We start from the raw sequence: 23,228 nt of genomic DNA, 5'->3' as shown, positions 1-23,228 counted from the left end.
TGATATTCTTCCACTTAATCCATTTGGACTTTGGTACTATTATTATTATTAATAATAATAATAATAATGACGTTTTAGGTTAACGTGCTTAAGTATTTTCTTAAATATGAAAAAGATTCCATTATTTACAGCAATTGTGTTGCTTTGATTCTGAAAGAAGAAATGCTTATTAACCAGGAGGGAAAAAACAAAAGTAGATTGTAAATAACATTTGTAAGATCAAATAAAAATCATAAGAAATATCACTGCACTGTTACTTTATCGTTGCATCATCCATTTCCGTCCTTTACGCCGTTGACATATCCAAGCTCATCTTTGTTTTGATCGAAAGCATCCTAAACCAATAGAAATTACGTACACTGAAAATATCAATATTCCTGAACCAATCATGTGAGTTGTGGGCGGTGCTTCTACTCTCCTTTTGGTTTCAGCCGGCGTGGTGGAAGTAGTGTGACTGGTTTCTGAAGCGTTTACAAGATTATTATTCGTAAGTTTTATAAGATTTACACTTGCTTCCACGCGTTATTTGATGTTATTTTTTATTGTATGTCTTTGTAACCTGTATCACGAGACCACATGAATCCATTTAAATAGTATTTTGTTGAATGACTGGATTGTCAGCTTAGCCTTGTCTCGTGCTTAGGGGAAGCATGCGAGTGCAAAATAAATATGAACGACTGAATTATCTTCCACTCTTTGCAAGTTACCTTGACATTATGACCGGATTACTTATGTAATATAGAATGCAAATCCGGATGGAGATGTTGATGTGCAAGTCAGCACAAGCTTGCATTATAATTGTGGTCTATAGGGGTTTGGCCTATGCCAGTGCACTGGTAATGCAGTGCAGCGGAAATCAGATTCCAGTTTTCATAATATGTGTGGAAACTCATGTAATTTACGTTTATATGAATGAGTTCTTATTCAGAATGCAGTTATTACACTAAAGCATATTTACTTCCTCTAGGACCATAGAGCATCAATATCTATGGCTCTTCATCTCACTTTTTTATGTTCCAAAGCTTTCTACTGTTGTCAGGTGAAGCTCAGTGTGTCTGGTTACTTGCTCTGCTCACTAATTTTGGTGCATCATGTCATGTGCCTGATTTTTATGATCCTTCACAAGCTTTGCAAGATGCGTTTTACTCTGTTTTGTTAGAATTTTATATTCAGGTCTTAGCAGTAAGGAAGATCACTGTCCACATTCCCTTTTGCTTTATTTTTTAAAAATCCTTTGGAATGGTTTATTGATTTGCCAGGTGTGCACTGCTTGTTTTTGTGTTCTTTGCAGCAGTCTTTGGCAGGTCTCCTTTAAGAGATTTAATCTCTTATTAGTACGTCAATATAAAGCTACTAAATAAGAACAACCTCACTCACTGTCTGTTTTCAGGAAAGATGTGTTTATGTGAATCTATATGTGTCATGGAGTTCTGAGTTTAATTGTTGCAGTTTTGCTAATACGAAATTTTCGTTATAAAATTATATTGTTATATTTTTTTTTTTTAATTAGGCAATTTTTAGATTGGTTCCAGTTAAAACATTGACAGTGCAAGTAAAAATGTAACACTTATCGTTGAGCCCTGATATTTATTGTAAATCAAGTTTATCTGTTTTTTTAAATGAACGATATTTAAGTCCATGTCATTATAGCAAGGAAATTCTTGCTTTCAGTGTGAAGCTATTGATGCAGTTAAGATTTTCGCATGCATGGCTTGAGTGTTTATGGGTTGACTTTTGGAAAAGATGTCTTTATATTTTAGATTAGTCGTTATGAGAGCACCGGTGCTGTCTGTAATTAGCCTACTCCAGGGATGTCTGTGTTTGCAGCATACAGGCTCCACCTGCCGAGGAGCTTCACTTCTGCGAGGAAGATGTTTCTTAATTCCAGACCAAGTGTTTGATTTAATTTTAAGATTCTAGGAGATATTTTGTATGGTTTGTGATGTGCTATTTTCATAGTTATATTTGATATTTTTGTGTTTGTATTCATAAAAAGATCTTTTTATCCACATAAAGAAGTCATTTAGTCATATGTTTTCCCTTTAATTTCCCTGCATGTTAGAAAGGATTTTGTCTATTTGGTGAATTTGCAAGCTTTGCTTACTCACTGAACAGATTCCTCCCTCGCATGTCCCAGTATTGATGCAGTGATCGATCGTGAGGTGTGTGTGATATTTTTACAGGCTGCAGGTGTCCATAACAGATTCTTTAGTTGTTATCAGTTAACAACAGTAAGAAAAAAAAGCTGCATGTTTACTCCACCCGCTGTTTTTGTGAAACCAGTTTCTGGCTCACTGTGTGTCTGTATATATATCTCCAGTCCCCTGAGAAAACCACAACCAGCATGGACTCTTTACTGACTGCTGCACAGATCCGTGAGAAGTTCATCGACTTCTTTCGCCGCCATGAGCACCAGTACGTCCACTCGTCGTCCACCGTTCCGCTTGATGACCCCACTCTACTCTTCGCCAATGCCGGGATGAACCAGGTAAGGAGATCTGAACCTTCTATCAAAAACAGGTGAACATAAGTTTCTAATTTGTTGGAAACAATTAATTGTTTTTTATAGTTCAAGCCCATCTTCCTGAACACCATCGACCCATCCCACCCTATGGCCAGACTCCGTCGTGCTGCAAATACACAGAAGTGCATTCGTGCCGGCGGCAAACACAATGACCTTGATGATGTGGGCAAAGATGTGTACCATCATACATTCTTCGAGATGTTGGGATCTTGGTCCTTTGGAGATTATTTTAAAGTAAGAAATGGATAGAAAAGTGTTACATATTGTAAAATCCTGGCGTTTTACTTCATAGTACTGGTGCTACTTGTTTTGCTGTATTTATGTGCTGCTAAAATTCTAAATGGAAAAAAGAATTTTGGCTTTTTTTTCTTTGCATCTCTTTATTTCTCTTTTGCTCATTCTGTCTCTAGCAACTGGCCTGCGAGATGGCACTGAATCTGCTGACAAAAGAGTTTGGTATACCTATTGACCGGCTCTATGTGACTTATTTTGGTGGTCATGCTGACGCAGGCCTGGAGCCTGACCTGGAGTGCAAGCAGATCTGGCTGGACTTGGGGTGAGTACAGAATCTGTACAAGGTGTATTAAGTTATCGATGTGAAATTGTTAAATGTTGTTTTATATTTTCATATTCTCTCTGTCTTAGAATGGAGGAGAGTCGTATTCTCCCGGGGAGCATGAAAGATAATTTCTGGGAGATGGGGGACACCGGTCCATGTGGACCCTGTAGCGAGATCCACTATGATCGCATTGGAGGCAGAGATGCCGCCCACCTGGTCAACATGGATGACCCGAATGTGCTTGAAGTCTGGAACCTTGTGTTCATTCAGTTTAACAGGTAAATTACTGCTCCTTGCTACCTACAGCTAACAATGTACACACACTTAGAGACATTGCTTTTGGAGTCATTTCTTGTTGAATGTATTGTTCAAAGTGATGCACAAGAATATTGGGACAACAGTATAGGCGTCATATCCACTATAAACTAATGTTACGGATTTTAAAAAATTGATCAGTATCAGCCAAAATGTAATATTAATTAGATTTAATTCTAAAATAGACTCATTAATTCTCAAAAACATTAACATTCAGGCTGATTCAGTGAATAAATCAATGTAAATTCTTAGTTTAAGAAATTAATACTTAATACTTAATTCAGCAGTGACCCATTAAATTAAACAATGATTTAGGCCCAATCCCAATTCTACCCCTTAGCCCTTCCCCTTTTCCCTACCCCTCCCTTGATGGGGGCTGATCCCCCCAATAATTAGAAATCGCTTAACCATTTTCTCAAATATTGCCTATTTGTGAGAGAGAGAGAGAGAGAGAGAGAGAGAGAGAGAGAGAGAAAGAGAAATGGAAGTTGCGTGTATTCGCGTCTGTTCGTTTATCTTTTTAGAGTGAGTTTACTTAATAGCGATTGTATCATCGCTGGAAAATATAATGTAGCAATTCAGTATTTAAACTGTATTTAATAAAAGTCGTGGGGCAGCATTGACTGACTGGATGTGTGAGCTGCACGATTTCCGATATGTGTGTGTGTCAATAAGCAGCTCATTAATACAGAACGATAATTAAAGGCTCTAATGCACACCAGTGTATGTGTGTATTGTAAGAGCTAGACGACATATGATGACGTGTGACGGCATGGTAGTGATGTCCCAATCGGAATATTTTCTCCAATACCCCTGTAATTATCGTTCTGTATTAATGAGCTGCTTACTGAAAGGGGAAGGCCTAAATAATTAAATGATCAGAAGTGTCACAGTTCTCTTTCAAATAAATGCTGTTGTTTTCTTTTAATTCATCAAAGAATAACACACAAAAAAATGGCAACAAAATATTAAGCATCAACTGATTTTAACATTGATAAAAATAAAAAATGTTTCTTGAGCACCAAATCATATTAGAGTTATTTGTGATGGATCATGTCACACTGAATGACTAATTAAGATCTTTGGAATAAATTGCATTTAATATGACAGTTTTTACTGTATTTGAAAAAATAATTTATAGTGTATATTAATCACTGTTCCTATATCACAACCTCTGATTTGTTTTAAACAAATATACTTTAAGTATGCTTGCATTGTTTTAAATGCATCATGTGTATGATCTCTCTATGCAGAGAATCAGAGACCGTTCTAAAGCCTCTGCCCAAGAAGAGCATTGACACAGGGATGGGACTGGAGCGCTTGGTCTCTGTACTACAAAACAAGATGTCCAACTACGACACAGACCTGTTCATCCCTTATTTTGAAGCCATTCAGAAGGTAATATAGAAAAGCATAAAAAACATGAGCAAATACTGTTTTGCACATTGCTAAAAATAATTTCTTGGTTCTCAGGGAACAGGTGCCAGGGCATACACCGGAAAAGTTGGTGCAGAAGACACAGATGGTATTGACATGGCATACCGTGTCCTGGCTGATCACGCCCGCACCATTACCATTGCCTTGTCTGATGGTGGCAGGCCTGACAACACGGGCAGGGGGTGAGATGATTGTGTTATTATATGCTGAGTTATTGGCATATAGTCAATGTATGAGTGTGTGTGTGACCCTGTTTTTTTGTTGCAGCTATGTGCTGAGGAGGATTCTGCGTCGTGCCGTGCGATACTCTCACGAAAAGCTGGGTGCACAGAAGGGCTTCTTTGCCTCTTTGGTAGATGTGGTGGTTGAATCTCTGGTAAGGCCTCTACCTCTCAGACACTATATTTTTCCTCTTGATTTTATGTGAATATGGATGCCCTGTTTGCAGCTTTGACAGTGATTCAAAGTGGCAGCTGCTGAAACATTGAGATGCTCTTTAATCAGACACATCTCTCTGATGGCCATTTAATGGTTCATTGCTCTCTACAGGGTGATGCTTTCCCAGAGCTGCGGAAGGATCCTGATATGGTAAAAGACATCATCAATGAGGAGGAGGCACAGTTCCTTAAGACCCTTAGCAGGGGACGACGCATCCTGGACCGCAAGATCCAGAGTCTGGGAGACAGCAAGACTATACCAGGTTAAGCACATAACACCACAAAGAACCAGTATCTGTAACATGCACTTGAAAATAAAACAATATCCAACCATTCTCCCAAATTCATAATGAAAATTGTTTATAAATCTAAGAGAAGTTTTAAGGTAAAGAGTACATAAATACTAGTGTTGTGAGTTTACTGTCATTCTGAAAAGTAAAATGATACTATTTTACGATACAGTAGTTTTATTACTATATTATTGTTACTATATTATAATTTAATATTTAATAAAATGAAAAAGTAATAATCATAATTCAAATGACTGTGAATCTGTCCTGAGACCGAATTGTAAAAAAATTTTTTTTTCTTTTTCCTTATGTAAAATCCACTGTAAATCCACATTCTAAAATTTATGTTACATTTTTTGTTCGTAAATGCCACTATTTTGTGTAGGTGACACAGCCTGGCTGCTGTATGACACTTATGGTTTCCCTCTGGACCTCACTGCCCTGATCGCTGAGGAACGAGGAATGGGAGTGGACATGCAGGCCTTTGAGGATGAGAAGAAAGCTGCGCAGGTTTAAACGTGTTCATTCTTCCATACAGTGAGATTTCCATTTAGAATTTCAGAATAATTTCACAGTCCTAAAACCCACATAGGATATTACCAGAACTCAGTGGCACCGATATCAGTGGTCAAAAATACTAATTCATATATATATTTTATTTTTGAATATGTATATGAAGTTAATCTAGATGTTCAAATAGGTTAAATAGGTAAAATGATGTATTATCTGAGATATTAATCCAATACATATCCAAAATCAACTGGTAACAGTAATTTAAGTGTTTGTATTAATGTAAATGAGTCTAATTCAAATATCTGTGCACACAGTTGAAGTCTCAGGGCAAAGGCTCCGGGGACGTTGACCACATCATGCTGGACATCTATGCCATTGAAGAGCTCAGAAACAAAGGTGTCGCTGCCACTGATGACAGCCCCAAGTACAAGTACACTTCAAATGATAACGGCAACTATGGTATGAATTACACATTTGCTATTCCTCTTGATTTTTACGGTTTGATTAGGCATCGGTTTTCACACTTGTGTAATTGTGTGTCCCTCTCAGAGTTTGAACAGGCAGTGGGCACAGTGCTGGCTCTCAGGAGGGAGCGTGCATTTGTTGATGAGGTGACCACAGGTCAAGAGTGTGGAGTGCTGCTCGACAAAACCTCTTTCTACGCCGAGCAGGGAGGCCAGAGCTTTGATGAAGGCTTCATGCTCCGAGAAAACGACTCCACTGAGGATGTAAGCAACTGAGAGTGGTTGTATAAAGAAGCTGAACTGCCTGATTTAGTTGTGCTTCATGGTGCTGTCATGTTTTATTGTGTTGCTTTAGAGGATGGAGTTCACTGTGAAGAATACTCAGGTGCGCGGAGGGTACGTGCTGCATATCGGTACGGTGTACGGCACCCTGAAGGTTGGAGACCGCCTAACTCTGCACGTAGACGAGGTATGTTACAGTTTTGTCATTGACTTGCAGTGTTGGGAAGGATGCTGTGGAAATGCAATAGGTAACAGATTACAAGTTATAGAATTTAAAATGTAATAAGTAGTGTAACTATTTCAGTTACTTTACTGATGTAATGTAACCTATTTACATTTGATTACTTTAAATATTTTAATGATTATTTTCAACTGTAAATAATTTTGAAGCATTTAAACCAGGCGGGGTCAAACTTACACAGTAGGACTCACCACTGATTACTGTCTGACTTCTCAAAATACTTAATTACTTGAACTAAGATTATACAAATTTAATTTTAAAGCACAGCCACCACAAAATTAGCCTCTAACACCTCTTTATTTTGAGGTTGTTCTGAGATTTAATTCGGATTTAAAATCATAACAAGCACTAGTTTAATAGCGATGATACTGTTTTGAAATCAAATCTTTTCATAGCTACAACAGGAAACACTGGGGAAATACAGTTCATCTTAAAAAATAATGCATATACATAAAACCAAATATAAGCATCTGTCTTATTCTGTGTCATAAGCAATTTGAAAAGTGAAAGTGAAGTGAAGTGAAAGTGACATTCAGCCAAGTATGGTGACCCACACTCAGAATTTGTGCTCTGCATTTAACCCATCCGAAATGCGCACACACAGAGCAGTGAACACACACACACACCCAGAGCAGTGGGCAGCCATTTATGCTGCGGCGCCCGGGGAGCAGTTGGGGGTTCGATGCCTTGCTCAAGGGCACCTAAGTCATGGTATTGAAGGTGGAGAGAGAGCTGTTCATGCACTCCCCCCACCCACAATTCCGTCCGGCCCGAGACTCGAACTCACAACCCTTCGATTGGGAGTCCAACCCTCTAACCATTAGGCCACGACTTGATTTATTTGGGAAATAAATCTTTCAAATCTGGGTGTGTGAAAAAAAAAAAATCAATCTAACCCCTTTTTTAATCGTTAATATTTTAATAAGTATCTGTAATCTTATGTTGTTGTTTTTTTTCAGTATATTTATTTTGTAATTAAATAATGTAATTATGTTACATGTAACTAGTTTCCCCCAACACTGTTAATTTGTCACCTTCAAAATGTATTATAGCATCTGGTTTAGGCAAAAAGGAGAGATGACTTGACACATGAATAGGATATTACATGCAGCATGCAACATAATTCCCCTATTTCTCTTTCTCAGGCTCGTCGTAGGCCCATCATGAGTAACCATACCGCCACGCACATCCTTAACTTTGCCTTGCGTTCAGTGCTGGGAGAGGCAGATCAGCGAGGCTCTTTGGTTGCTCCCGACAGATTGCGCTTTGACTTCACAGCTAAAGGAGCCATGAGCACAGATGAAGTGCGGCGCACAGAAGAGAACGCCTCAACCATGATTCGTGATGCCAAGGTCAGGCACATTCAACAGACTTGCACACTTCAATCAAACACTTGGTATTCACATTGCTTGAAACGGATTTGACATGTTGTATTCACAGTGCAGATATTGTGAAAATGCTATGTGTATGTTTTCCATCAGCCGGTTTATGCCCTGGATGCCCCTCTTGCAGCAGCTAAAGCCATCCAAGGTCTGCGGGCAGTGTTTGATGAGACGTACCCTGATCCTGTTCGAGTGGTGTCTATTGGCGTCCCGGTGGAGGAGCTGCTGGCTGATCCAAACAGCCCTGCTGGCTCACTCACCTCCATCGAATTCTGCGGCGGAACGTACGAACATCGCATTTTAATATGATAAACCGTTAACATTTCAGAAGTAGGCCCTCTAGGCTCTAGCAGCACATCTAGTTTTCTCTGAATATGAACAAAGAAATCCACTTTTTATGTAATATTCAGAAGTTTGATGCTTTATAGATAAATTCTGAATAACTAATGGAAATTTTAGATTAGTAATGGTTTTTTGTTAATGGAATCAAAATGTTTAAGAAAGCAATATTTGTTTTTCTGTTTGATCATTTTCACCCATAGGCACTTGCAGAACTCTGGTCATGCTGCACCATTTGTGATCGTATCAGAGGAGGCCATCGCTAAAGGAATCAGGAGGATTGTGGCAGTGACTGGAGCAGAGGCTCAGAAGGTTAGAGGAGCCAGGACCAGCATGAATATACACACTTTTCGACTTTAACTGATACTTTAGTATCTGATTTAGAGTTGGGATTGTATAACCGGTTTTTGCTTTCTTATGTGAATGTGATATGAAATGATAAAAGGATTAAATATGCCTTGCTGTTTGCACGCACATTCTGGCTAGTGTAGTTTGATTGACAAACAAATGATTATTTTTCTATTCAACAAATCAATCATGAAGACTCACAAAGAATGTGCTTTTTAATTGTGAGAGCTAATTCAGTGTAATTACTGACTGGTAATTCATGTAACAACATGTAAACACACATTCATAACAGTGTATTGTTTTGTTTTAAGATACTTTTTTAGTACAGTATTTTAGAACTTATGGGTGGGTAAATAATTTAGGAAGTTCCTAGATTCCCATTTTTATGAGATGTAGACAGATTGATGTTTGTGTTGTCAGGCCCAGAGGAAAGCCGATGCACTGAAGCTTGAACTAGATGCCATGGCAGAGAAAGTGAAAGCTCAGAACAGCCCTAATAAAGATATTCAGAAAGAGATTGCTGATATGACCGAGGTGAGCTCCACTCTGACATATTCTGCTCTCACCTGTCTAAAATCAGTGGCGTGTCTGATTTTACCAGTCGAAGTATAACTGGATCAGTGTATGCATATATATTCAGGCCCTGGGCACTGCAGTCATCTCTCAGTGGCGGAAGGATGAAATGAGGGATTCCCTGAAAGCTCTTAAGAAGATCATGGATGACCTGGACCGTGCCAGCAAGGCTGATGTACAGAAGAGGGTAAGAGACTATGATTCTGCTCTCTCTTGGAAAGGTTCTTGAAAGTCAAAGACCAACTGTAAACACATTATATTTTAATTTTAGGTCCTGGAAAAGACAAAGGAGATCATCGAAAGTAACCCAAACAAACCTCTAATTGTGATGGAGATGGAGAATGGAGCATCTGCAAAGGTAACTCTCTCTATACTTCACTTGAATTGAGTTATTGTCTGCAGACAGTGTTAGTCTTAATGATTTGTCTGTGTTTCCACAGGCTCTGAATGAGTCTCTGAAGCTGCTGAAGACAAATTCACCACAGACTGCTGCTATGCTTTTTGCTGTGGATAACGATGCGGAGAAAATTATCTGCTTGTGCCAAGTGCCTCAGGTAAATGTGTTAGAGAGGTCCTCATTCTATAAGACACCTAAGGGCTCTATTAAAATATTAAACCAGATCTACTTTAAAACACAAGATTTTATTGTTGTGAAAAAAATAATACTTTGAATCTTTAAGGACACATCCAATTGAACAAAAGTAAAGACTTTTGCATACGTAATTGCTGTTCTTTTGACCTATAAATTCATTAATGATTCCTTTAATAAAAAAAAAATAAAAAAAAGAGATCAGTTTACTCAAAAAATATTAAGCTGCATAATGGTTTTCAATATTGATAAGAAATGTTTTTTCAGCACAAAACCAGCATATTACAATGAAACTGAAGGATCACGTGACACTGAAGTCTTTGTCAGTACAGGAATACAATCTTAAAATATATTCAAACAGAAAACATATATTTTTCAATTGTAATATATTACAATCTTTCTCTGTTACTGTGTATGTATATAAAAAAATGATCAAATACAAGCAGCCTAGATGAGCATAAAGGGGCTTCTTTCAAAAAAATTAAAGTTAACTTAATACACATTACTATTATTAGGTTCAGTGCAATCAGAGTAATAACTCGCCTTTCCTCTGAAGAACTTTGCTATACAGTTTCCAGAACTAAAATGTTTCAGATTTCATATTTTGGTTGTTTCATATTTAATGATGGTTAAATTCTTATTTTGACTTGCATGGTACTAGACAATAATGCATATGTAAAGTATCAGTTTAAATTCACCAGTGTATGTGCTCTGATTGTATTCCCAGGATGTTGCAAACCGAGGCCTGAAAGCCAGTGAGTGGGTTCAGGAAGTGTGCCCTCTGCTGGACGGAAAAGGAGGTGGTAAAGACATGTCTGCCCAGGCCACGGGTAGAAACACACACTGCATACAGGAGGCTCTACAGCTGGCCAATGAGTTTGCCCGTCTCAAACTGGGTGAAAATTAAGGAAAGAGAGAGATCGTATTGTAGTTGATGGTTATCTGGATGAGGTCCTTAGTTTGGTCTTAACCTTCCTCCTGTCCTGTTCTAACACTGCTTGCTGAATTTTCAAACTTGGCATACCAGGGCAGAAAATGTAAAAACTGTACAGAAATGTAATTTGTCAATTATGAATGGGAAGGGAAATGTACAGTGCCTGCTCTTGGTAAATTTGGGCATTGCAGATACAGATGACAAACCGTCCTGACTCTCTGATGCAAAGCACATGGGCTGTGCATGCTTTCTGATTGGATTATTATATGTAGATTCACAGTTAAATGTTCTGCTAGATATAAAATAACCCTCATGGTCATTATCATTATGAGCATATAAAGAAGAAGAAAATTATTGTCATTATCATGCTATTTGAAGGTGTCTTTTTATCCTAAGAGTTTCCATTACATTTGTAGAATTGTTGGTCTGTCTCTTGGTCTGGAAAATTCATGTTAACACTGTTAACCCTTAACTAGCTCTTCTAGCATCTGCTTTGGGGAAATGAGCCATTAATCACCTGTCACATGAAATTTATCACTTGTTAATGGTAATAAAATATGGTTTCAAATGCATAAATGACTTTTCATTGTTGTGTGTATATTTGAACGTGTATAATTGTTAACTGAATACACTATCTAGTGATTTTTGTCAGCTATAACTACAAGAATCAATCAAATTCAAGATAACTAGAGATCCATAACTGTTATAGTACTATTACATTCTTGCTTACAGGTGCTCAACCATGTGAACATACTTTAAATCACTATAACATTCTTATTATATGAAACATATGAACTCTTAAACCTTTTCATTTAAAACAATATGCTTGTTGTAATTTCTATATATGGGTGCGCCAGACCTTCAGACCTTCAGGCATATGCTCCAGTCACAAACACATAATTATAACATGATGACAAGATGAAAAAAAGGATGGAAATAAGAGCTACAATGAGTCATTGCTTAACTTAAAGTTGAGCTAATTTATCAAGATGGAAAGTTTTAAACCGGTTTCACAAAACCTTACAGAATGCAACATGCTTATGCTGGGGTTTTTTTATGGATGGAAAGTGATATTCATGGCATCAAACTTTTTAAACCTTTTTTAATGCCACTGTTTCCACAGAAACTGCAAATTACGTAACCCTTGTAGGAAAAATATTATCCCTTTGTTCACATACTGATAAAAGAACATGAACATTATTTTCATATAATCATAAATGTAATACTGAAGTTGTAATGATAATGATAATGTACTGCAACAAATAAAGCAGCTCTGACGAGCAAAATTGTTTACTTGTTTACCAATGTCCTTGGACACAAAGAACCAAACCAATTTTAAACAGGTTTATTTCTTACAGTAGCATAAAGATAAAAACAGTCCAGAATTACACAAAGACTGAGGTTGTGAAAGGAAAGAGAACACTGACCAATAGTCACTATATCAACACTAATGAGAAGTTAATGAGAGCAAACACAGTGTCACAGCGAGGATATGTACAGTCTGTGGGTTCCTTCAAGAAGAACAGGATTGAAAGTTGAAAGTGGAGTCGTAATACTGTAGCCTCATTTTTAACTTCATGTTTTTGTCATTTTATTGTATTTTATTAATTATTTCTTCAAATGGAATAGAGGGATCTACCTTAAAGCCTTTGATAAAGGTCAAGAAAACAAGATGAAATTGCATCATTCACTCAACATATCTATCCTGGAGGCACAATCATGTTTATGATTATGGAAAAAGCAGCAAAGAAAAAAATCTTAGTCTTAACAGGCTCTGTAATATTAATGCCATTAACTTTACAGCCTTCAACTCTGCATCCTATAATCCTACAAACAATTCAAGAACAGATGATACAAAGATGATACAAAGTCCTAAAAAAAAAGCTCTCTCAATGTGACAATACGGATCCACAAGAAGACAGACAATTTAGTGCTGAGAACATTTGCAAGGAAAGCATAAAGAAAACAAGCCAATTTGGAATTGATCTAGTCATGCAATTTGGCCACAGAACATTTTAAATGGAGAGAACAGAGAAGGTGGACATAATGTAGTCTTTCATAAACCATTTTGAGTAGATTTGCCTGAATATCTCTCAGCAGGCTACGATCCTCCTGTGGCACGAAAACAAGAAGAGAAACATCCCTCCTCGCAAACTGGTACCATGTAGGATTAATGAATACTGTTAAGACTAATACAAGAACAACACGGGCCAACTTTATTTTCCTTAATCCATATTTTCAGAGGAATACATAAACATCGAACAACAAAAACAAAAGGATTAGTAATGGAATAAAACTCTTTGGTGACCAACTGCACATCTCAATATTCTACCTATGAGAGGGCAGCCATCCTATGCATCTATGATATTAGAATTTCACTGTGAAATGCCCAATAATAATCCCTCAGAATAGGCTTAAATATAATAAAGCCACTGCAGCATTTTGCATTTAATATTCACCAGGTATATAACCGTCAAAAGACATTTATGCTTTATTGGCAATGTATAAAAGCACTCGTGTGCCACAGGTCAGGATTTTCTAAGGGCTCGGGAGACTTTTCAGAAGTGACAGTGAATGCAGGTAGGTAGCTCTTAAAATCAAGAGGGGAGAAAGTTTTCAGGTGAGAGCTTTTCCCACCCTGATCCTGAAGGCACGGCGCTCAGCTTAGTTCAAACAGACAAGAGGATGAGGTGGTGGAGCACAGGAGAAGCCACGAATCGTGTGGGTGGAGGACAGCTGGTGGGTAGACGATCTATGCCCTATTTTAGAGCCCAGATTTGTATGTCAATAAATGCTCTGTAAGAAGACTAAAGGAATAATAGCACGTTTTTATGCATCTTATAATGAGGTTAGCTGTGCTCTGGAGAGAGGACATTTCCAGAAAAGAGGACAAGGCACGCAAGCATGTAACGTGTGTGAATTTACACACTGAAATATGTCTACATTTGGTAAAAGAACTACTGCACATGAAACACATTGACTCGGCCGAAGCAGAAATCTACGGACATAGTGAAGGGGAAAAATCTGAGATTGGAAGAAAATTCATATTTCAGTGCTTTCATGTCACAATTCTTGTGTTTGAACGCAAGTTTCTCAAGGGAACATAAGAGAATTGAAGTATAATTTCTGTTCCCAGAGAAACTTTGCATTCGCTTTCAAAACTTTCAAAACATCAAAACATTTTCCAGAAGAACTTTAAACACATAAACGACTCAAAGTTTCTTGGGGGAAGGCAAACAATTTGCAACCTATCGCAACCTAGTTTCTCAGAGAAAACACGAAACATTTACAAAACAACATAAAATCACTAAAATATAATATAATAATATAATATAATAAAATATAAAATAAAATAATGTTTGTTTGGTTATTTTTGCTTGCTTCATTCACAAACCACTTAGAAATTTTGCAAGCTAACGCAAAAATTTTTAAGGGAACACAAATATTTTGCAAGCTAGCGCAAAGTTTCTTGGGGGAATGCAAATAATTTTCAAAGTAAATACATTTTTCTTAGGGGAACACAAATATTTTGTCAAATAATGCAACATTTCTCTGGGGAATGCAAATATTTTGCAAGGTACCACAAAGTTTCTCAAGCAAACAATTTGCCAGCTAGCACAATGTTTCTTTGGGGAATTAAAAAATTTGTAAGAGAATGCAAAAGCACTGAAATTAAATTTTACTTATATCTCATATACGTTCCCCGTCACTTTAGGGGCTCCGTAGAAAGCTTTTGTCATTCAAGTGGATCTTTCTACTTATCGTTTGTATAGTCTACAACATTTATAATGTGAAAAATTATGCAAGGACAACTATACAAATTTGACAATAAATATAAAGAAATCACCTATTGTTGATGGTAAATGACTGAACAGCAGCAAAGAAGTGTCTACATGACTTCAAGAAAACGCTTATCAATGAATTCCACCAGAACTTCAAGATCTGTCTGTCAGCTAGTCATAAAAAGTATCGCAATACATCAGGCTTCATAAATGAAAGCTTATATTCGGTTTCTCACAATGGAAAACTTTTTTTTCTGTCGTATTCCATTATATAACACTATTACATTAAATTTAGTAATGTGCTGAAGATCAACAATGAAGCTCTACCACTGTTCACAGTGAATCTCTAGAACAATCACCACACCTTTAGTAGCATTGGTTTCTAAACATACTCCACATGTACTTAATATATTGCTCATATGTGTTCATATTGGACTGCGTCAGTGGTTTTAGCTCCTGGTGTCGTCTATCGGTCCATCCTTCCCAGACCAGAGGAATGATCAGTACTCAGACATAATTAGCAAAAACAGAAACGAACCAAAAAAACAAGGTCGTTCAGACTGCTGTGCGCACACAGTGATCACAAACTGTTAGCATGAACATTTCAAACACGAACAACAAAACATAAAATATCTTATAGGACTACAGCTTGGTTTAACAGCACAAACTTTGAAGTCCACTTAGCCACATGCACCTGGTGATGTGAGGAGTCTAACTGCAGTGCTATAACGCTAGTGAAACAACCTGCCACTAGCCAAGCTTTTAGTTAAAGGGAAAGTTCACCCAGAAACTAAAACTGTGTAATTTACTCAACTTCATTTCATTCCAAACCTGTATGACTTTTTATTCTGTTAAGATAATGTAGCAAAAACTACTTTAGACCCCATTGACCTCATTGACATAAACAGTTCAAACATTCTTCAAAATAACCTTTTTGCAGAAGACAGTAAACCATACAGGTTTGGAATGACATGTGGCAGAGTAAATGATGACAATTTAAATTTTTAGGGTCAACTATCTCTTTAACGAATCAACAGAGAACTACTAGAGTACTATGATACACTATGGTGATTGTTGGTCTCACTCATCTACCTGGCCTCGGCATGAGATTTGAGTTCCCGCATCATCACTATTCGACGAAAGTCATAAATATAAGCCAAATCCATTCCCAGAACATATACCTAACATGCTATTTAGTGGTGAGATATTGGTGATCCTTGCCAAGTCACGTTGCTTGTCCTAGTTGAGGTAGGCTTGCAAGGAAAAGCACATTAGTTCATTTAGTACTAGTGTCTCCTCTCAAATCACCACATCGTGAGGGATGCTGCCCAAAATCCTGTCCACTCGGGACAGCATAGAATGGTAATAAGATCATGAAAAATTACTTTTCGATCGCGTTTAACAGGCACACTAAGTGTGTCAAGTGGATAATGGGTGGTTTTGTTTATGGTAGTCCATCAGTTGGTCCATTTCTTTGCTCCTGGAGCCCAGATTCACTTTCCAGGAAAGACCGAGATCTTGCCAGCTTTGGCCAGCTTGTCAATGATCTGGGCCTCATAGTCTGCATCATGGACACCTGTTTTGCGAAACTCTCCAGAATAGCGGTTCTGCTCCCAATAGTGGTGCCAGTTTCCCCTGCTGTCCGCCCCAAAACCAAATACATTCACCTATGGAGACAGACACACAAATGTAGTCACTGCCAGGGCTTTGAAATTATATGCATTATTATATACCCTAAAATCTTACCTCATCACATACGTGTAGAGTGAAGAACAGCACCAGCATGCCAGTGGAGGGATAGCGGCCATGATGACGTGTCCAGCGGTCATGGATGTATTTAAAGAAAGCTGGGTTGAAGATCTGGACCTACAAGACATTATTTGATACGTATGCAGATTTATAGCAGCACAGAGAAAACAAAGACTGAATTTGAGATTAATAGTGTTCTATTGTTCAGGATCTAAAGAGTGTCTTAATTCAGAAAGTATAAATCTGTGAGAGTTAGGATGGGAATTTATTACCTTGTCTTTATCCACACGCAGAAACTGCTTCACTGGAGCATAAGTGCTGAGAGAGAGAGCGATATGGAAAGATAAAGTTATAAGTCTTTCCACTTCTGGCATCTCTTCATCTTTTCATAAAAATAAAAAAAAACAGTGAGCAGAACAGCTGCTAACTTTCAGGTGTTTTTCAGTGAAGTAGAGAATGTTGTTGATGAAGCGCTGTGATGTGTGGCGGTGTGTGTGATTTGAATGATGCATTTCGGAGTACAGAACACTGCAGTGTGTTCACAGACAGAATATATACAGACATTGGCTACACTGCAGCTACTACAGCTATGACTAAAAAATTCAGGGACTGACAACCAAAATTTCATTAAAGTCACATAGTGACTTCAGGATTTCAGGATTTCCAATACTTTTGGTTTAACGTGATTGTGGTTAAAATAAATAATTTAAAAGAAGAAACAGTTTTATTTAAAATACATTCAAATTATAATTATACAATTTTAAATTATACTAAATTATAGCTATAAATCAAAATTTAAGATTCTGACGACCAAATTAAACTCACACATAGTTTTGTTAAACTCACACTTTAACTGAACTGAACAACTAATTTACTGAAAGGATGTTACAGTCTATTTTTTAGAGCGATAGAAAATGATAGACTGTTGTTTAAAAAAATACGAAAATTAGAAAAGAGAAAAAAAAATAAAAATAACAATTAAAAAAATATTCTGGATTTCGACAATCAAATTTTCATTAAATCTAGTGTCTGAAAAATGAACTGAACAGTTAATTTATTCTTTTACAGACAGAATTAAGTTCATTTACAGAGATTTGGGGTTAAATAATAAAATAAGAACAAAGTAAATAAAAAATAAAATGATTCAAAATACAAATAAATATAATTTATATAAAACATAAAATAAAAGAGTGCAGCTATCTAGCTTTTTTCCCCTAAAATGTTGTGTGTGTGTCATTGTTCTCACAAGCGGATCTGGCCGGTGGAGAGGGCACTGGTGATCCACAACAGGTCGAGAGTCTTGAAGGGCACCAGCACAAAGCTAACGTTGGCCGCCAGGTTTTTGGCACTCTCTGGGTACATGAAGTGGTGTGTGGTACGGCTGCCGGCATCCTCTTCGTACCCTACAGTGGGAGCCAGGTTCATCCTGGAACACAGAGATCCAATTGAATTAGACCGTGAAAACACTCCCTCACTTTCGCTCAAACAAGCCCTATTGCTTTGGCATTTCATTATTTTCCTCATAATGGAGTAAAGTGAACAAACAGAAAGTGCATACAGATTGACAGCAAAAGCGCCTAAAAAAGCAGCCAGCGAGAAACGTTGCCATTCATTGTAATTATACAGAAAATAATAACCAGGGAATTATTCTAAATTCTCCTTCGTGTTCCGCAGAAAAACATCTTAAGGTTTTGGAATGACATGAAGATAAATAAAAGATAATTTTTTGTTTTTGGAGAGCTATTCCTTTAAGAGCGACTGACTGCAAGTGACAAGCAAGATGATGGAAAGAGGGTGTGGATCAGACAGGAACGCAGACAGGGTCGGTGTCTATTCAAGAGACACGTCTGTTTTCCCAATGGATGCCAGAGCTTCCATTTCACAGCTCATGTCCTCTCGACAAAATGCTCTGATTAGAAAAAAAACCCCTGCCTCCTCTCATTCAATCTGTATTCTACATGTACTCACTCAAATTCAGAGAACTACCTTACATCACCAGGGTTTTGCAACACATAGAATCTCAAGCTTGTATTCAGGCAGCAGGATTTAAAAAGCTTTAGATGTCCTAGAGATTTTAATGCAAAACAACAAATGTACATATCCGTCTCTCTCGCTTTCTTTATCTTCTTAAGACTCGAAGCCAGTGAGATGTTTAACCAATCAAATCTCAAGCGTCTTCTTATATCACCACTCTAATAAACAAAAGGCCAAAGAGCAAGGCTTAAACTGGAAACCACAATACTCATTTACAGTGCAAGAAGGGTTTTTTATTCCTATATTTATTAGTAGGACAGTTGGTGCTTAGCACTGATTTTTAAAAATAAACTCCAATTTAAATATATATATATATATTTCTCACAAATAAATTCACACCAGTATGTAATACAGAAATATATACAACACAAGGCAGTGGGTATAGTACAAGGATGCTAACTGATTTCAAGTGATATAATATTTACTTATTGTAATAACAATCATTTTAGTTTATGGCTAAAACTTATATGAGGCAATAAACAGCAACAGCAAACTCATTTGACAGGCAGAAAGCTCAAACCATCTCTTAAACTATGTCAAAATGAAAGCAGACAGCAGTTAAACAAATAAAGAGACGAGGAGACAGCTGCTGTGGGGCAGAAGAAAGCGATGGATATGGAGGAAGATGGGATTAATTTAAGATTTCCGAGCTGAATCAATAAAGACTCGACTGAAATAGCTCCTCAATTTATACCTCCATCTCTTTCAGCCGCTCCGTCTCCCTGATCTCTACTAAACATACGCTGTTCTTCAATGTCTCCCCCAGGCCATTATTTTAGTCTTTTCTTTAAGCAGCAATACGCACATTCTGCCCTTTTCCATGTTCATTCAACTGAAACCCGCAATTGCAAATGTCAATCCACCATATCTGACTGTGATCAGTGGTCCAGAAAACAGAGCTATTATTGCACACTAAAACTAAGACAAATACTGCTGATTTAAAAACATTTTCAAAAGCTAAATAAAACTATGAATATGGATAAATGTGACTCTTATTAAAGTCTTCCTGTTTTGGTTGCTCAACTGATTCCTTAAAATGTGAAGTATGTATTTTTTTCAGCGTTAAATTACTTCTTATAATAAATCTCCTATAGCAGCTAGTAGTCTATTTCTATGATTATGCTCCCTAAAAAATGTAAACGCTCTACATATGTGCTTACACTGTAATTTGTTATTAGTTTGAGCATGCAACCAGTTTGGGGCAGCGCTATCCAATTGTTCAAACAATGGAAGATGATAAGTGTTAAGGAAACCTGTTTGAAAAATCATTATTTTTTGCCAAGTACAGAAATCACCTTTAATTCTAATAATTAGAAATTGCCCACAACATAAAAACTAAACTGAAAAACACTTCAGAAAAAAAAAAAAATCTAAAACTACAAGTTGTGAAAAATACTAAATAATAGTGTTCAATTAAAAATAACTTTGAAAATACAAAACTATCGCAAGCGAGCTAGACAAACTCATTTTTAATTCCAGGGCACCAATTTTCTTACTGAATTTCAAAACAAGACCAAAAATTTTTAATAATTACTGATACGCAATTTTCTGTCCCTACTTATTTTCTGGTGGAATTTCAAGCTCACCTCATGATGAAGTCGTGGCCATCGATCACCGAACCATAACCTGCCCCACGGAGGTTTCCCGAATTCCCCACCACGGCACAGCGCAGACAGCGGGCAGGGTCCCACGAACCGTACGGGGAACGGCCTGGAATGACCTGGAACAGCCTCTGTAGAACTTGCTGGATGTTGTGGGGTTTGAATTGAGGCTGCAACATCTGTACAAGGCCCAGAGGGAAGAGAATGAAAGAAAGAAACTAACATAAGGTTGGGTAGTTATCTTTTAACTTCAAACCATCTGCACACCTGCCTCTGCACACATGCATACTAAAATAAACATCCAGGCAGCCAATTAGCCGCTGAAGCCCTCTGCTGTGATGAGTAGAAAAAAAGATCCAACAAAAAACACGTTCGGAAAACCAAGAACAGACTTAAAATCTTTCCTTTTGTATTTTTTTGACATCCCTCCATGACATGGCTTCCTTCCAACCAAGCCAATTCTCTATCTTTCCATGTTTTCTTTCCCTCCTTTCCTCTCCTCATGGTCCCTGCTGTCAATAATTGGCAGAGTTTACCAGGTTTCCACTGGACCTAATAATTCTTGGCAGATGATTTCAGGGTTCAGATGCCAGCCACCGAATTTACTCTAACAAGAGCCATTGTGTTTAATACAAGATCCTGTCATCAACAGAAAGTTATGCAGTTATATCATTCAAAGGTTTGGGATTTAATGTTTAGATTTCTATACTTTTATTCAACAATAGTGCTTTAAACTGATCACAAGACAATCACATTGTTAAAAAAACTTTAATTCATCAGGCAATCCTTGAATTGTGTTTTTTACAAAAATATTTCGAAACAACTGTATATAGAATGATCATGAGGTACTGATGACTGGAATAATGGCTGCTGGAAATTCAGTTTTGCCCCTTACAGGAATAAATTACATTTTGAAATAGAAACAAGTTTTTGTTAATTGTAATAATGTTTCAACATATGTGCTTTTCAATGAATTTTTTTAACAAAAATAAACAGTAAAAAAAACATATCTCGAAAAGTAGTCTGCATAGTCATATAAGTTATATGCACATCTTTATATATAGTAGTTTATGCAAAAATCTGCATTTAAATTCATGACTTGATTTAATTTTAATTTCACTTGAACTTGTTACAGCCCACTGGATGCAGAATTGGAATTTTGAATTAAAGAAAGAGTTATTTAATTAATTGCAATTAAAAAATTCCCCACAGATAAATTCCGTCAGTCCAACAGAAGTTTCATAGCAAAACAAATTACATAATTATATTTAAGTAAGTATTTATGCCCATTATACTCTGAAATGAATGTCCAGTGAGTCCAACATTGCCAAAACAATGACTTTCATTTTTGCTTTTCTTTCTGGCTTTTTTGGACCAGTAATCAAGAATCTTAGCAATTGTCTAGAACACCCCATTATTCTAACAGCACCACTTACATTTTCTTCAGAAAATGTACAATTTAGTAGTTTCCATAAGTGCAAGCATGTTTCCAACCTTCATCCTAAAATCTTTCTGCTTCTTTTGCTTAATGCACTCCAGCAGCCTCCCTTCTTTTAATTCACTTTGAGCAAGTATTACAGACTTAAACTTTTCAGCTGACACACTTTTTGTTCTGACATTACTCATGTTCTTTTTAATAAAAACGGCCTCTTTGCTTCCTGTCGCTTAAACATGATGCATTAGCACAATTGCAGATTGCTAACCTCTCTCATTTAAAGGAGATAAGCACAGCAAAATTAAGTCTCTTTTAATTAAGGATGGTGCGAGCACACACGCAACAGTTTTGCAGCCATTTCATTTTGTTTTTCAATTTAGTTAATGCATGAGGTTGAAAGCATGTCACAAAATCGAAGTCTAACCACATCAACTCAAAGGGTTTCTAATTCTAAAAGCAGCAGATAGTAACCATAAGATCACTTACCACCCACCAGTAGTACACATCTGAAGGCAGTTGGATGTTGTCCCGAATCCACACGGGCGAGATGTCTGGGTCATAGTTCTCGTCGAACCAGTCAGAAACGCCTGGGTCACCCACGCACTGAGAGCAGGCACATGTCTTCTGCTGGGAGCTCTCAGCCGGGACGACCCGGTGGGATCCGGCGTAGCTGGGCACTAGCTTAACCCTGTGTGACTCTTCCCATCCCGGGGGTTCCAAGTAAGGCAAGCCAACTCCTCCTTTCAGCGAGTAGGAGAAGAAGAGCGATGTGAGGAACAGGAGGGCCAGGGATCCCAAGACCACGCAGAAGCGAAGCGAGCATCTCATGCCCCCACGTTCTCCTGCCGCCGCAGGTCCGACTCCAGCAGGCACCCAGGGTCTCAGCTCACCCGCCCTCTGAGTCCGTGCCCATGCGGCCCAACCCCAACCCCATCCCAAACTGAAGCGTCCCTCTCGCTGCGGAGGCACAGACGGCAGGCGCCCGCCCCACTGCCATGAACCAGCCCCTGCCACCGTGCCCAACCTGGTCTCAGTTCTACTCGGTGTACTGAGTGGCACAGGCTTTAAACCCAAAAGTGTATGAATCTCACAAAACTGTGCGCCTGTGTACTGCCACTGCTGAGCTCCAGTCTGTCAGTCTTCCCTTTCAATGTGTCACCGCTGCTGTAAAGCCTTTTACCGCTCTTTATTTTCGCTCTCTTCCCCCTACACCATGGGATCTCCTCCAGCTCTCTCTTTCACGCTTTTGAACTGTCTATACTGCCACGGTTCAAACACACACCAGTCTTTCGCCTCTAAAAATCAGTCTGCTTGTAGGCGTGTGTGTGATCGGCTCTTTTCTCCTTGCAGTGACAGTTGGAGGAATAGCCCCCTCTGTGGTTTTGACATCTCAGTGCCAG

The 23,228-nt window shown here is 37.9% G+C and overlaps 2 protein-coding genes across 3 annotated transcripts; one reads left to right on the top strand and one right to left on the bottom strand.

The window, feature by feature from the left end:
• Positions 1-353: 353 nt before the first annotated feature.
• Positions 354-11,806, top strand: LOC127977327 (alanine--tRNA ligase, cytoplasmic). 2 transcript variants are annotated; one of them, XM_052582185.1, is made up of 22 exons: positions 413-487; positions 968-1,039; positions 2,321-2,488; positions 2,570-2,758; positions 2,935-3,080; positions 3,170-3,361; positions 4,652-4,796; positions 4,872-5,017; positions 5,103-5,211; positions 5,385-5,535; positions 5,948-6,072; positions 6,390-6,534; positions 6,625-6,803; positions 6,895-7,008; positions 8,208-8,414; positions 8,544-8,728; positions 8,987-9,095; positions 9,552-9,665; positions 9,772-9,891; positions 9,976-10,062; positions 10,145-10,258; positions 11,021-11,806. In XM_052582185.1, exons 2-22 carry the CDS (start codon positions 989-991, stop codon positions 11,198-11,200), a joined length of 2,976 nt encoding a protein of 991 aa, XP_052438145.1. In that variant the 5' UTR covers positions 413-487; positions 968-988; the 3' UTR covers positions 11,201-11,806. The 2 variants fall into 2 exon arrangements, with proteins under 2 accessions (XP_052438146.1, XP_052438145.1); XM_052582186.1 differs by lacking the exon at positions 968-1,039 and having other exon boundaries at positions 354-487.
• Positions 11,807-12,557: 751 nt separating this feature from the next.
• LOC127977328 (CMP-N-acetylneuraminate-beta-galactosamide-alpha-2,3-sialyltransferase 2-like) lies at positions 12,558-22,962 on the bottom strand. Its single transcript, XM_052582187.1, has 6 exons — positions 22,315-22,962; positions 20,379-20,572; positions 18,005-18,184; positions 17,031-17,076; positions 16,756-16,875; positions 12,558-16,676 (listed from the first exon to the last, which is right to left on the bottom strand). The coding sequence occupies exons 1-6, from the start codon at positions 22,654-22,656 to the stop codon at positions 16,503-16,505; spliced, it is 1,056 nt and encodes a 351-aa protein (XP_052438147.1). The 5' UTR covers positions 22,657-22,962; the 3' UTR covers positions 12,558-16,502.
• Positions 22,963-23,228: the final 266 nt, after the last annotated feature.

This window comes from Carassius gibelio, chromosome B18 (assembly GCF_023724105.1).
Source record: "Carassius gibelio isolate Cgi1373 ecotype wild population from Czech Republic chromosome B18, carGib1.2-hapl.c, whole genome shotgun sequence".
Taxonomy (NCBI): domain Eukaryota; kingdom Metazoa; phylum Chordata; class Actinopteri; order Cypriniformes; family Cyprinidae; genus Carassius; species Carassius gibelio.
Note: the sequence above shows the minus strand (reverse complement) of the source record. Positions and strands in the feature narration are given on the sequence as shown.